The sequence below is a fragment of the Periplaneta americana genome, chromosome 13, assembly GCF_040183065.1.
Source record: "Periplaneta americana isolate PAMFEO1 chromosome 13, P.americana_PAMFEO1_priV1, whole genome shotgun sequence".
Taxonomy (NCBI): Eukaryota; Metazoa; Arthropoda; class Insecta; order Blattodea; family Blattidae; genus Periplaneta; species Periplaneta americana.
This window is the reverse complement of record NC_091129.1, coordinates 135,432,891-135,449,674: the sequence shown is the minus strand read 5'-3', so window position 1 is coordinate 135,449,674 and position 16,784 is coordinate 135,432,891. Positions and strand designations below refer to the sequence as shown.

The 16,784-nt window shown below is 34.8% G+C and overlaps 1 protein-coding gene across 1 annotated transcript in view; it reads right to left on the bottom strand.

Moving 5' to 3' along the window:
* The window catches only part of LOC138712458 (transmembrane protein 198), a 363,343-nt gene that overhangs the window by 61,885 nt on the left and 284,674 nt on the right, over positions 1-16,784 (bottom strand). The window contains exon 4 of the mRNA XM_069844288.1: positions 16,667-16,777. Coding sequence (XP_069700389.1) covers positions 16,667-16,777 — 111 coding nt within the window. The remainder of the gene's footprint in view (positions 1-16,666; positions 16,778-16,784) is intronic.

The following is a 16,784-nucleotide window of genomic DNA, read 5'->3' as shown; positions in this document are numbered from 1 at the left end:
AAAAATTCACTTGCAGCAAGATCCAGAAAAAAATGAATCTGATGACTCAGAAGACTCTTCCGATCAGATGTCAGTTACTTCTGATACTTCAGAATTTACCATCGCACCTGGAGAACCATCGCCACGACAAGCAGATGCTGAATGTTCCTTCTGTGGAGTTAAATTTTCACACGACACTCGGGGTGAACTGTGGGTTCAGTGTCAGATGTGTGAAATGTGGTACCACACAGAGTGTGCGGATTGTGAGGGGGTGAATTATGTTTGTGACTATTAAGTGAAAGAAACTCAAAAGGTTTTTACATTGTTGCAGAGTCTGCTATTATATAATGACTCAAAGTGTGCATTTTTTTTTCTTAATTTCTGTTTACTGCCGTTATGTTGTTTGTGTATTGTATCAGGTAGTGTTTTAAGATTGTTTGCATTTTGTTGTAAGATTGTTTGCATTTTGCTAGAGGGGTTCCATATTACCCACATAAATTCAATACCTCGTTAGTTGACAAACTTAAATAAAATAAAATTTTCTCGAAGTACTTTTTTTTTTGGTAAGTAGCAGAACTGTATATGAGAACTATGTAAATCAGCTTTCAATTGACATTAAAATAATTCAAAAAGCTTTCAAAGGCAAACTGTAAATACAGAAAAACAAAATGGGGTTCCATATTACCACCACTTCCTCTATACATACATACATACATACATATTACCACCACTTCCTCTATACATACATACATACATACATACATACATACATACATACATACATACATACATAGTCAATAGTTATTTGTATATGATAGCTAAGACACTTAATATAACAGGAAAATCCATGGAAACAATCAAATGTAATGAAATATATGTAATTGTATTTTAAAGTTCAAAATGGGGAGGGGGGTTGGCATACCATCAGTAGTTTACGGTCAGATACGAATTGTAATAATTGGAGTTGTGGTTATTCTGTATTGTACAGAGATGAAGAAAAATGTAATTTATTTATTTGTCATTTTGTGAGTCCATATACTTTTACCTACCATATTCAATGTAATTCACTGAAAGTAATTACCGAATGATGTTTTTGTAACCGTACGTACAACTGCTGCAGCGTGGTCAGGTAGCTAGCAGATAGCTATGGGGCAATGAGAGAGCACTAGGGAACCCAGCTGCCTAGATAAGTTGCGCGGACAATATATATATATATATATATATATATATATATTTTCAAATTCAAATTCAAATTTATTTACAATTTACATTTGAATTGAATACATATGAATAGATACCCGAAATGAGCATATGCTCGTGCTCGGGTACAGTCCAGTAGTCTACATAAATTTTACAGGGTTCAAATAATAATGCTGATGATATAAATAATAGTAACAACAACAATAATAATAATAATAATAATAATAATAATAATAATAATAGTGATAAAACAAAAATATTTACAATAATAAAATAAATACTAAGACGGATAAAATAAAATATAAAACCACTAGCGAGAGTTAACACAACTTAAATAAGCATATAAGAAACCGGAAAAAATGCCAAACTCGAAAATCAACAGAAAAGTTCGTTGTATCGCAGACGACAGCAACCGCCGTATTGACATTGTGTTGTGCATTAATGGTAGTAGTGGGGAGCTGAAAGTCTACGTAACTGCCGTTCTCTTCTAATCTTCTCGTAAAATCATGGGAAGTTAATGCTGAAAAAACAAAATGTCTACGAGTCAAACTGTTCATTATTACCAGAATAAATACAAATAATACTGAAATATATTAATCGAGTTTCAGTTATAGATCTCTCCTTTTGTGCAAGAGGTATCATATCAAAATATTTTATGAATGGCGGGGAAAATATAAATTTCAAAAACTTTCTACTGACAAGATATAGTGACAAGTACAATGAAGTGTATCTGTGGCGATGCTAAGAAAATACATTTATTGGAGATATACACTGTTATTAATTAAGAAAATGATCTATTTATATTTATTACAATGTTTCATCTTATAGGGTACATGCATTAGATAAATATAATAAAAATTAGTACCATATAATGCTAATGACACTTAAAAAAATTATAATAAAATTTTTCAAATATCATACAAACATTTTCACTTTATTTTTAAACTTAAGAATGTATAAATTGCTTAGGTCTTGATTATTTTTCAATACTGAATTGTATAGTCTTGGTCCATAATTCCTACTGTGTCTTAATCCAGCTGTGTTTTTAAATCAATATTAACCTGAAAATCCATGTTTTGGCACTTACTTCCTCTTGCCTTCTGACTCAAGAGCTGATATAAGCTGCTGTTCTCATTGAAAATCAATAACACAATTTTGAAACTATAAATTTTAAGATCATCCTCCACGCTCATGATTTCCCTTGGTTTATTTCTCAGCAGTCTTTTAAAACATTTTTTTTCTCTGGAGAATTAGGGTGGCCAGATCAATATAATAATAAAAACACAGCGTATCCGAAAATTCACTGTGCACTGAACATTTACTGTTTCACTTTAAACTAGTTCCTACAGATGTGTTGGGAATGGCCATTTCCTACGTCCACAAGTGCCTGCACACGCCTCTGCATGTTGCCGAAGACCTTTCCCAGGATATGTGGCGTGATTTGTCGGATGGAGCTCCTGAAGTGTATGCATATTTCCTGTGTTCACCTTCCCCTTCAGTGCACAGTGACTTTTCGAACACCGCGTACCTATAACCTTCAATATTGCTAACTCAACTGAAGCTTATAATCTGTCGCAAGCGATAGCTGGTTGATAACGAAGTACGACGACCACATTGCTTCTCTGCACAATATTTGCTTGACATTACTCTCATGTACGTCACGCCAATCAACCTTTTTAAAAGGTCGTCTATTTCTGCTTTGATTATAAATGGTATAAAAACGAGGTTGGACACTGTTTCACATCTGTAATATAATGGAAGGTTTGTAGACTTTGGATTACATTTTCAGTAGATACATAATACGTAATTCACAGTTTGTTTTATTTAGAATTTAATAGGTGGTTATAAACAGCAAGCCGTTTGAACAAAAATAGAAACTGATTTTACTGTTAATTTTAGTTATGTCCATTAAATTTTATTGTATCAAGCTGAGGAGAGAAGTAGAGTATTTTGGAAAAAATGAAATACCGTTCTTCAGTAATACATTTATACATACACAAACAGTTTGTAATTAACGAATTAATTTGGCTGATTATACTCTTTGTCGGTTGTCGTACAGCCCATCTTTTAAAAAGTCCAGCCCAACACACCTGCTCATGATTAGGAAAATCCAGTTTTTGTTCTTTTCCGTTATACAGCTGCTAACGATAATGCTATGCGGGTAGCTGTTAGTCAAAGTAATGGATGTTTCAATTTGCTTTTACTCCAAACAAGCTTCATTCTCACTCCTTTCATATATTCTGTTGTTTAAAGTACAGTTACGGAGTCAAAATATTATTAAATTATTGTTATTTAAATTGAGGTCCCTTTCATGTATAGCACCGGTGATCAAAACGCGAACGCCTGTGCTTACACACGAGAGAGAGAGAGAGAGAGAGAGAGAGAGAGTCTAAGAAGTACGGTGACGAGGGAGACTACAACCAGTGGTAGTTCGTGCACATGCTGAACTGAACATTCCCTAGCTCATTTCCTGTCTATCTCTAGGTAGAATGTGCTATATTTATTATCAAGCAGTATGTTAATTAATCTTAATATCTTTATTACAAGGAAGCAAATCGTTCTATATTAATAAATTCATTAATCATTCAATAAGGAAAAAAAAACAGACATCATTTGTAAGATTACTTAAAAAATATAAGAGAACCCCCTTTTCAAACAGATAAATATATTAACTTAATGACTGAAACAAAAAATTAATCTTCAATTATTTTATGTGCTTCTTTCTGAAAAGAAACAAAGTCCGGCTAAATGTTACACACGGCAATTCTCAACTGCGCTCTGTTTCCGTCCGTAAGGTGGGACCTGTTTTTGTGTTAGTATAACTTGTAAAAACAACTGTTGACATAAGTAGAAGAAAAATACGCTAATATCTTCTTTCCAAGCACCTTCCGCACTAACGTCGCCCGAGGTACAGTACTTTACATTTTTCTGCTGCTCCCTTCTTCGACTTCCCTCCCCTAACTAAATACAGGGACATCATTTTATTTTTACTAACATTTCTAATATTAACCTGGCTATACCTTTTGATCAACGATTAAGAACCGGAAACACCGTTTGCTACCCCCTTCCACGATTGGAGTTCGATGATACTGGCGTAATATACAAACAAATCACTTTACTAGGTATAAGAGGGAAGAAAAGTAGTTCATCCATTTACGTAAACTAGGAAATATCGCGATTTTGAGTTTGATAATTTTCATTAAGATTTTGTTTAATCAAAATACAGTACAGTATTAACAATAAGTGTTTTTACTCACGAACTGAGCTTTCCATGCGGACGTATTCATTATGCAGTTTATGTTATACTGTCTACAGCACATTAGCGTACACTATAAAGAATGAAGTTAAATTGAAAAATAATCGTAATATGGATATTTAAACACATTTTTGAAAATGGTGGCCGTTTATTTCGATACAGGCTTCAGTTCTAATGTGCATATTATCTCACTATAGACTATTGTACGTAATTCCAATTACCAAGTTCGTACTTCGTATCAGTAACTCATGTTGAAATAATTCTGTACCTACTCTATAAAAGAGACCTTCACTTCTGCCCGATCCGGAAAGATAAAATTATTCAGACATGCTATCTACTGTCCGTCCAAGTGGTTACGTCGCAGCGTCGTAGAAAGGGAGGAAATCATGTGACAGTTAATTACTTAACGAGGCCCTTTTATTTAAGTTATTTTAAACAATTGTATGGGTATAATATTACGTAGACGTCCAATTCCTAACAGAAATTAATGTTCTCAGAAAAGAGCTAAGACAGCCCAGCCACTAGCATTTACAGAGAGGCGAATAGAAGCAGGTGGGGGAAACCGGGATGCGACGTAGGCAAATGGAAAATGATGCAATATTGAAAGATCTTTCGCCACTGGAAAACGCGAACATATTTTTGGAACGTACTGTTTACTATGACAGTAAGGCTACTATGACTGTATATGCGGTCTTGGATCTGTGTGGAGGACGGTTGAACTTCATTAGTAGAAGGAGTGGGAGTGAAGTACATTCAAAAACTCAGGTACAATAAAAATTGAAGTAAAAATAAAATGATGTCCCTGTATAATGTCTCAACATGTCACGTTGTGTCCAAGTAGCCCCGTGGTGGTCAAGTAACTCCACTTTACGGTACTAAATAATAATAATAATAATAATAATAATAATAATAATAATAATAATATGATCACATTACCCCATCCCTGGAAGCAATAGGTTGGCTTAAACTAGATAAGAAAAGAAATTTACATTCATTTCTCCTTCTCTTCGAAATCTTGAAATCTTCTATTCCTTCGTACCTGTCGTCTCGCTTCACTTACCTTTCTTCCCACCACAATCTGAACACACGCTCTCGCCATGAAACAATACTAACAATACCATCCCATCGCACCTCCTCATACTCATCCTCTTTCACAATAGCCCTGCCAAGACTCTGGAATTCGTTACCTGCTAGCATCAGGGACTGTCGAAATAAAATTCAATTCAAACGTAAACTTACTAGGCACTTGGTCAGTAATTGAGACTCGTTCAGACATGGTTTCTTGTAAATAGTTCTCTTAATCTATCACAAAATATTTCAATAACCGGTAATTTCATCACTATAGAATTTTGTTATTGTAGGTTTAATTTATAATTCAGTAAATACAAAAATATTCTTTGTTCTTAACTTCTATGATAAAATGTCTAGCTTTCATTAATCAGATATTCTTGTCGTACTTTAATTTTTATTGTAATTGTAATTGTAAATTTAATATTAATTGTAATCTTATTGTTCATGTTATAGTTGTAATCCCCTGGTAGAGGGGCAGAGAAGGCCTGACGGCCTTATGTCTACCAGGTTAAATAAATAAATACTAAATACTAAATAATAATAATAATAATAATAATAATAATAATAATAATAATAATAATAATAATAATAATCCAGTTTACATCTGTATATTCAGCGTGACTTGTTATAATGCTTTTTGTTGCTTCTAAACACTCTAATTGAACCGTTGAGCAAAGGAGAACGAAATTATTCATTCCTATTCCGATTCCTTATGAAACTTACTGTTCCTGCTTGTAGAGACAGGGGGCTTGTAGAACGACATGATACCGCCCGCCACTGCTTGTTTTCAGTACGTGAATGGGACAGACAGCAATGTACAGAAAACTCTCCTTATCCGTCTGAATGTCTGTGATTACACGATGTAATACCACTTTTGGTCACCACTGATGAATAGTAATCGAGCATGCAAAAAGTGAAATTATTTTCTGCTGTATTTGGTTTAAGAAAGAATTCTTACAAGCCATGATTCTGTGTATAAGTTCATTCATATATTGTACAGGGACATCATTTTATTTTTACTTCAACTTTTATTGTACCTGAGTTTTTGAATGTACTTCACTCCCACCCCTTCTACTAACGAAGTTCCAGCTGTCCTCCACACAGAACCAAGACCGCAGTACTGAGTTAGTGATTATAGTACGTTTCAGAAATATGTTCGCGTTTTCCAGTGACGAAAACTTCCAATATTGAATCATAAATTCACACAGGTACTGTCGTCCGTTTGCCTACGTCGCATCCCGATTTTCCCCACCTGCTTCTGCTCGCTCCACTGTAAAGACTAGTGGCTGGGCTTTCTTAGCTCTTTTCTGAAAACATTAATTTCTGTTAGGAATTAATTGGACGTCTACGTAATATTATGCAACTGTTTAAAATAAATTACATAAAAGGGCCTCGTTAAGTAATTAACTATCACGTGATTTCCCCCCTTTCTACGATCCTGCGACATAACCACTTGGACGGACAGTAGATAGTATGTCTGAGTAATTTTATCTGTGCGGGTCGGGCAGAAGTGAAGACTGAATTTACAGTACGTAAGGTACTCTTTTATAGAGTAGGTACAGAATTATTTCAACATGAGTTACTAAGCATGAAGGACTAAACTGGTAATTGGAATTAGGTGCAATAGTCTATAGTGCGATAATATGCACAAAAGAACTGAAGCCTGTATCGAAATGAACGACCACCATTTTCAAAAATGCGTTTAAATATCCATATTATGATTATTTTTCATTTTAACTTCATTCTCTATATCGTAGGCTAATGTGCTGTAGACAGTATAATATACACTGCATAATGAATATGTTCGCATGGATAACTCGGTTCGTGAGTAAAAATACTTATTGTTATTACTGGACTGTAATTTGATTAAACAAAACCTAATGAAAATTATCACACTCAAAATCGCGATATTTCCTAGTTTACGTAAATGGATGAACTACTTTTCTTCCCTCCTGTACCTAGAAAAGTGATTTGTACCTAGTAAAGCATCATCGAACTCCAGTCGAGAAAGGAGGTAGCAAACGGTGTTTCCGGGTCTCAATCATTAATCCAAAGGTATAGCCAGGTTATTATAAAAAATGTTAGAAAAAATAAAATGATGTCCCTGTATAATGCCACAAGTTCAAAAGAGAAGTTCAAAATTACTAGTTGTATTTGTTAGGACTATTTCACAAACAAAATAAACTAATAGAACTATAAACCCATAAAATAAGATAGTATTTCACAGCCGCAAAGAATTTCATGCAAAGGATTGCCTTCTAGGCGAGTCAGGCATTCGTTTCCTGATGTATTTTCGTGTTACGAAGTATTGACGTGGATTTTAAATTTCTATACCCGAATGCATGTCAACCCCGGCTATTCATCTTCTGTGGCGTGATCTAGCGGTCTTGCTCTCACCTGTAGAGAGAACCGCCATGTTCCTGCCCTACATTTCTCTACTTTATATATAACTTTACTGGAACGAAAATTTGGTGTTACTACGATCCTTTCTACGACAACACAAAGTGTTACGGTGCCGCAAAAATCCAATTCAGAGCGTTAAGAGCTATTTCTGAGTGTTGTATAATCTTGCATCGCTCTCCTGCCTTGGGATTTATATGTGTACTGAGAACGTTATTTATAAAACGTTCACGCCGGAAGATAAAAGCTGTAATTTCTAAAGAAGTTCATACTGAGTCAACAGCAATTTATTCTTGAATATAAAATTCTATAACATTGTTAAAAATAATGAATAATTTCAGGTTTGTTTTGAACAGCTAACATTTCTTTTTAATATTTGAGAAGCTGTTTTAAATTAAGTGCAATGTGATTTTAGGAAGGGAAAATAGTATGTAGATGCTGTTTTAATACTGAAACAAATATTGGAAGAAAAAAGAGAATATATTGTTGTATAGTCAACTGTCCGAAGACAGATCTGAACCTCACAAGTGATAGGGTAGACCAGGGTAATTGTGAACACTTTTCACTGATTTAAAATATATTTCAACATTACACAACCCTCAGTAACGGTACGCATGACAAAGAAACATTGTGTTATTTTTAGATCTTTCTTTTCCCTGAAAATGGGTTTAAAATAATAAGGTTGACTTTTTTCATCTTTTAATTGCTAGTTTACATTTATCCCACCTGTTTACATTTACCCCTTTGAGAGGGGGTAATTGTAAACACCAATTTTCGCACGGGCTATCAGACACTGAACATTTTTTGTTCTGTTTCAGAAGAAAAAGCTGTACTCCTTCCAACTCCAATTTTAGTCACTGGTACATTTCGTCCCTTTAACCTATGATATATGACGGATATAGGAACTCAGTATCTCTCCTGAGCTTCACGATAACTGTAGTTACTATTTTTCGCAACTGTGACAACCCTCTCTAAATCCTCTACAGTGTAGTTGGGTGGGGATCTCTTTCTAATATAATTTCTTGGCATTTTGATTAATGAAAAGTACGAAATGTAACCATATTAAAACATGTTTATTGCCCCCAAGCAATTAAAACTATGGGGCAAATGTAAACATGTCATAATTTAATGAACTGAAGTTATGGGAGATCTCAAAACCATTGTAATAAATGTTAACTACTATACATTACTCATAAAAACAACATATTCTTAAAAAATAACACTGTACGTTTACTTACAATGCCAAAAATGAAGGTGAAGCAAAATTCTTTCTCAACTTTTTTTGTAGACTCTTACAAAACATTCGTTCACAACTAAGTAGTTACTCCTATTTGGCGCCAAACTGCTTTGTAGGTTAGCAAACATGTTAATTTAAATATTCCCCGAATTAAAATTTTTATATTGACAGTTTTGTATTTGTCACAGCATTTGTTTACAATTACCCTCGTCTACCCTACCAAGAAGGCACCACTTATGAGCCAACTAGGCCAGGAGATAATGAGATAGGGTGGTCAGTTCCTTTCCCCCTCCATTGTATACATCACCGACTAGTTACATATTACATCAGTCAGACTTCAGATGCATACAAACAATATTGTTCTTCCTCTGACACATATCGTCAAGTGAGATGTACATATCAGATAGAGAATAGATTTTAGCTACATGATACTGTCCCTAGATTACGAAAAATCCTATGATAGAGTGGATAGAATAAAGTTATGGACGTATTAGAAACTTAAAAATTTCTAGAAAATTATGCTATTAAATCATTAAACACAATCATCTGACGTGGACTACACGTTAATTATTCATACATGGACAGATTATATTTTATTTCGCCTTAACTTTTACTGTCCACAACAGCCTAGGAAAATGCATCACAATTTGCCACTCTTAATACAACTCGTAATTTTTCGTCTGTTAATCACGATCGTTGTTTAGATTTTACAAGTTTTCATTCACAAAACAAATGTTCGGAAATATATACTGAATGTAGAGCCAAACATAGCAGCTATGTAGAGTCCTGTCTGTTACTACAGATACAAGTTGCTTTATGGTCAGATTCATTTCTTCTTTATATTTTCTTCATGCTTGGAATAGCCTAACTCTTCTCCTGTTGTATTTCCTTTAAGGTATATGTACACCCACAAAACGCAAAAAATGATGAAAAATTAAAATTTTCAAAATATAACTATTTTAATAGAGACTTTTTTCCTGTTTAATTTGATATAAGAATTTTCGATTTATGCCTTATGGTTTTTCAGACAAGTCCCATTTTCCAAAATGCTGCGTCATCAGCCACGGTCACTTACTTTTGGAGTGATCTTCGTAGCAGTCAATCCCCTCATCCAGCATTGCTTGTAAAATAAACTTCTTTCTAGTCCCGAAATAGATGCATAGATATCTGGGCATGATCATTAGATTGAAAAAAACTTTTTTACATAATGAAGTAATTTATAATCTTTTACTGTTAGTCATAAAACTGTAAATTTGTGTCAATGATTTTGTACGTCATTTTAATAAGAGTCCAAAAGTAGAAATTACAATTCTGAGGAGGATGGGCATAAACCCTGGGACAAACACCATCGCAGGATTTGTTGCATCAATGGAAATAGGGACAAAAATGCCAAAAAAAAAACATTCAACACCTGAAGTTAAAACATGGCGGAGGTATTTGAGAGGCAGAAAGAAGCTGAAACTGGACCGACATGAAGCTGCTTAAGGGGTGACATATGATGATGCAGTCTTCTAGGCTCTGAAAGTTTGTGGCTCATTTCCTGTAAATAGTAATTTTAGAATATTAAATTATTTCAAACATGATATCTCAGTCACATATGGTGATACCAAGAAGATATTGGTGTCATTTTGAAGCTTGAAATGTCCCCCAGTGCCTGACAATGAGTAATATAACATTAATGTAATTAATAATTAACTATTGATTTTTTACATGCTTTATGCAACATAAAATATTATTTTAAGTTTTATATATATATACTTGCTATTTGGGAAAAGGAAATTGTACCAGAACAATGGAAGGAGTCCATAATTGTACCTATTTTTAAAAAGGGGGACAAAACCAACTGTGGTAACTTTCGAGGAATATCACTTTTGTTGACGTCGTACAAAATTTTGTCCAATATTCTTTTGAGGAGATTAACTCCGTACGTAGATGAAATTATTGGGGATCATCAGTGCGGTTTTCGGCGTAATAGATCGACTATTGATCAGATTTTTTGTATTCGGCAGATAATGGAGAAAAAATGGGAGTATAAGGGTACAGTACATCAGTTATTCATAGATTTCAAAAAGGCTTATGACTCGGTTAGGAGGGAGGTATTGTATGATATTCTTATTGAGTTTGGTATTCCCAAGAAGCTGGTTCGATTGATTAAAATGTGTCTCAGTGAAACATACAGCAGAGTCCGTATAGGTCAGTTTCTATCTGATCCTTTTCCAATTCACTGCGGGCTAAAGCAGGGAGATGCACTATCACCTTTACTTTTTAACTTCGCTTTAGAATATGCCATTAGGAAAGTTCAGGATAACAGGCAGGGTTTGGAATTGAACGGGCTACATCAGCTTCTTGTCTATGCAGATGACGTGAATATGTTAGGAGAAAATACACAAACGGTTAGGGAAAACACGGAAATTTTACTTGAAGCAAGTAAAGCGATCGGTTTGGAAGTAAATCCCGAAAAGACAAAGTATATGATTATGTCTCGTGACGGGAATATTGTACGAAATGGAAATATAAATATTGGAGATTTATCCTTCGAAGAGGTGGAAAAATTAAAATATCTTGGAGCAACAGTAACAAATATAAATGACACTCGGGAGGAAATTAAACGCAGAATAAATATGGGAAATGCGTGTTATTATTCGGTTGAGAAGCTCTTATCATCCAGTCTGCTGTCCAAAAATCTGAAAGTTAGAATTTATAAAACAGTTATATTACCGGTTCTTCTATATGGCTGTGAAACTTGGACTCTCACTCTGAGAGAGGAACATAGGTTAAGGGTGTTTGAGAATAAGGTGCTTAGGAAAATATTTGGGGCTAAGCGGGATGAAGTTACAGGAGAATGGAGAAAGTTACACAACACAGAACTGCACGCATTGTATTCTTCACCTGACATAATTAGGAACTTGAAATCCAGACGTTTGAGATGGGCAGGGCATGTAGCACGTATGGGCGAATCCAGAAATGCATATAGAGTGTTAGTTGGGAGACCGGAGGGAAAAAGACCTTTAGGGAGGCCGAGACGTAGATGGGAGGATAATATTAAAATGGATTTGAGGGAGGTGGGGTATGATGATAGAGACTGGCTTAATCTTGCACAGGATAGGGACCGATGGCGGGCTTATGTGAGGGCGGCAATGAACCTTCGGGTTCCTTAAAAGCCATTTGTAAGTAAGTAAGTAAGTATATATATATATATATATATATATATATATATATATATATATATATGGTAATATTTAATTAATGTAAATAAAAATAAAAAATAGCTCTATGTCAGGCACTAAAGAATAGTTTTAGCTATAAAATAGTGAAAAAACTGTGGCTCTATCTTAAGAACTGCATGAGCTATCATGTTTCAAGTTGCATGTCAAAATTATAAACAAAATAATTTTTAAAAACAATTTAGACAAAATTTCAAGGGACCTGTTCACTTCATTCTCTTTCTGGCACCATTCTCAATTGTATAAAAATTTTACAGAGCAAAATTATACAAAACAAAATTTTTTGTATGTAAAGGTGTACATATACCTTAAGTGCAATGACATCGAGCAGATATTCTTATACAGAGAGATCCTTCGTAACTCCGCAGGAGAACATCACCAGTTCTACTGCATCAATATCTGTGTTTCCACCTAAAGCGAGAGATTGAACCATAGTTTGATGCATCTTTGATTTTATTTCTTGTTCAGCTAGTGTTTCAATATCCTTCATCCTCCTTTGTATTGTCCAATAAATTCTCCTTCAATATAGCACTTCAATGATTTTGTGATTTCCAAAGCAATAACATAACTTGCATGGAGTTCCCTTTGACTCATATCTTGTTTCATCATATTTTAGTAACGGAAATATTTGAATTTGGTTCTTTTTTATGTTTCAATTGCTTCGCCCGTTCCAGCCCTACGGAAAGTCTGGCTGGTAGCGAGCATAGCAGACTGTCGGTAACTCGTGTAGGTTTGTGACGTCATACAGTACTGTCCGCTGCAGGCCGCATCGGCTGTGTTAACATTAGTAAACACAACGGAGCCGATTGCTAGTGGTTCAAGACGGAAAACATGGACTCCTCTGTCGTCCGAACTGAATGAGAATTTGTATACCTATTTATGGAGACCGAAGGGTAAACAATGCGTGTTTGTTATAAAACTTTGATCAACCTACGAAGAGACTACCGTTTATTACAGTAAGAATTATTATCAATATGAAGAAAGTTGATCAAATTAATCGACTAAAGGAGAACATCAAAGAAAGTAAGTACATTGCACTCGCATATTTCAGCAGACTATTTAAGATTTGCATTTAATTAAATAAAATTAGCCTAGTAATTAAATTCTGAAAATAAGTGCGCACTAACAATTACATTACATGTCAGCAGCTCTTCTCGGTAATGGAATTACAAAAGTTTGGCAACAGAAGTAATCTGTCAGACCAGGATTGCCAGATTCTCTCATCAGGAATCCTGGACCTTAACGTGACTGAACATTTCAATTAATTAAATTTGCAATACAACTGATTTTGTGTATTTCAACTAATTATACAGGCCTTAAACTTTTAATTTTGGGTGAATCTTTCTTATGTCCCAGCCACTATACAAACTTCATAAAATACCTTGAAAATGCCTTGGATTTGTAGTATTGATTAGTAGAAATTGATGTGATCACTGGGAGAGCTGTAAGCCCACAACCACCCACCCACCCCTGGACTCATTTCGCTGGCATTATCACCTTTATCTAATTCACACGTTAAATAACCATAGCAGTTGATAAAACGTCATAAAATAACCAATTAAAACAAGTAAGTAACAATGTCTACAACTGTATATTATGGTTTGTATTATTATTTATTTAATTACGTCTTTCTTTATACAGGGACATCATTTTATTTTTACTAACATTTTTAATATTAACCTGGCTATACCTTTGGATCAACGCCGTTTGCTACCCCCTTCCACGACTGGAGTCTGATGATACTGGCGTAATGTACAAACAAATCACTTTACTAGGTATAGGAGGGTAGAAAAGTAGTTCATCTATTTACGTAAACTAGGAAATATCGCGATTTTCAGTTTGATCATTTTCATTAGGTTTTTGTTTAATCAAAATACAGTACAATTTTAACAATGAGTGTTTTTACTCACGAATTGAGCTGTCCATGTGGACGTATTCATTATGCAGTGTATATTATATTGTCTACAGCACATTAGCGTACAATATAGAGAATGAAGTTAAATTGAAAAATAATCATAATATGGATATTTAAACACATTTTTAAAAATGGTGGCCGTTCATTTCGATACAGGCTTCAGTTCTAATGTGTATATTATCGCACTATAGACTATTGTATCTAATCCCAATTACCGGGTTCGTCCTTCGTACTAGTAACTCATGTTGAAATAATTCTGTACCTACTCTATAAAAGAGTACCTTACGTACTATAAATTCAATCTTCACTTCTGCCCGATCCGAAAAGATAAAATTACTCAGACATACTGCCCGTCCAAGTGGTTATGTCGTAGGGTCGTAAAAGGGAAGAAATCACATGACAGTTAATTACTTAACGAGGCCCTTTTATTTAAGTTATTTAAAACAGTTGTATAATATTACGTAGACGTCCAATTCCTAACAGAAATTAATGTTCTCAGAAAAGAGCTAACACAGCCCAGTCACTAGCTGGCGAATAAAAGCTGGTTGGGGAAACCGGGATACGACGTAGGCAAATGGACAACAGTACCTGTGCGAAAATGATTCAATATTGAAAGCTCTTTCTTCAGTGGAAAACGCGAACATATTTTTGGAACGTGCTGTTCACTATGACCGTAAGGCTGCTATGACTGTATATATGCGGTCTTGGATCTGTGTGGAGTACGGTTGAACCACAGTCTACTATATACAGTCGCGAAGCTTGAGGTGATTTTTTGCAAATCTCGTGATAAAGCGCTGCAAGCAGTTAGCAACTAGAAACAATAGACTGTCCACGGTCGACTTTGGACTGTGTCGTATTTCCATCGAGTGCTAGCTCATTGCGTATTTCACATTGATGCTTGTAAAATGTTCGTTATTGGTTGTAATGAAAATGTTAATGGCTAAAATACAATAATTGGAATAATTATATTTTACTAGAGACGTAGAAAAATCAAGTTTGTTTTAATGAAATTTATTGATCACGTTTTATTTTCAATTCTGGTGGGATTATTATTGCTTAGGCTTAATTATAGCTGTTAATTTTGTTGCTTTACTAGAGACGTAGAAAAAGTCTGTTACAATAAAATTTATTGATCACGTTTTATTTCCAGTTCTGGTGTGATTATTATTGCTTAACCTCATCCCACTTTGTTAACTACGTAAGCCTACACTACAAGTACCGGTACACGTAAGTTACTCCATTAATTCATATTTTCATTATTATTGTTGTAAAGGGAAATGCAAATTAATATTTATTGGTTTCATAGTTAATTATCGCTATAATCTTGAGTGAGTGAAGCGATTATAGTAAATTTCGGTTCGTTTTGCACAAACAAAAATAATATTAACCTATTTCTTGCAGGTATCTTCGAGTTTATGGTGGAATTTAATATACTTCATTAAAATAATAAGTTAACTTTATGCATTTAATATTTCAATAATGGAAGGAAGGTGTTAATATTTCCAAAAGAACACAACGAAAGTGTAACATATTTTGTCGTCTACTAGGAGAGAGATCTGCGATGATGAGGCGATAGTAGCGATCCTAGTGGTGGGCAACTACCCATGTTTGCATTTTTACTACATATTGAGCTTCGCGACTGTATATAGTAGACTGTGGTTGAACTTCATTAGTAGAAGGGGTGGGAGTGAAGTACATTAAAAAACTCAGGTACAATAAAAATTGAAGTAAAAATAAAATGATGTCCCTGTATAATAAAACTGCTACGAACACGTTGACGTCTAGCTTTAAAACTAGCAATTTCCGCTAGCAGTTTTACGAAAAAAACAAGGAAGCTTGTATGCACAAGGTGGATCTTGCTTACAACTATGCTTCCTTCATATGAGTTAGTAGCCGACGACGATATTTTCCGCTCCGTGTCAAAAGGAGGATATAAATGGCCAAGACAGCTTTTAATAGAAAAAGGAGCATTTTCTGCGGACCTCTGGAAAAAGAACTGAGAAAGAGACTAGTGTAGTGCTTTGTATGAAGTGTAGCATTGCACGTGGACATCACGACGAAGTGGAGAGAAGCGAATAGAAGCAATGTGAAATGTGAATTTGGAGAAGAATGGAACGTATGAAGTGGACAGACAGAATAAGAAATGGAGCAGAAGAAGATATCAGATGATAGACGACATTAAGATATATGGATTATATGAGGAAACAAAGAGGAAGGCAGAAAATAAGAAAGATTGGAGAAAGCTGGGTTTGCAGTGAAAGACCTGCCCTTGGGCAGAACGCTAAATAAAATGAAAATTAGAGATGTCAAACACCTTCGTGCCACCCTCCCCCCCCACCAGGGCACGCCGTGTTTACATGTAATAAATTGTATGACATTCGTACCTGCGTTTCCGTAGGCAGGCAGCAGCTTCTCTTGCAGGCAGATGAGGTACACGATGATGGAGCCGAAGATGAAGCCTGTCAGGAACATGACGGCTTTGAAGCACCGATACCCTGAAAC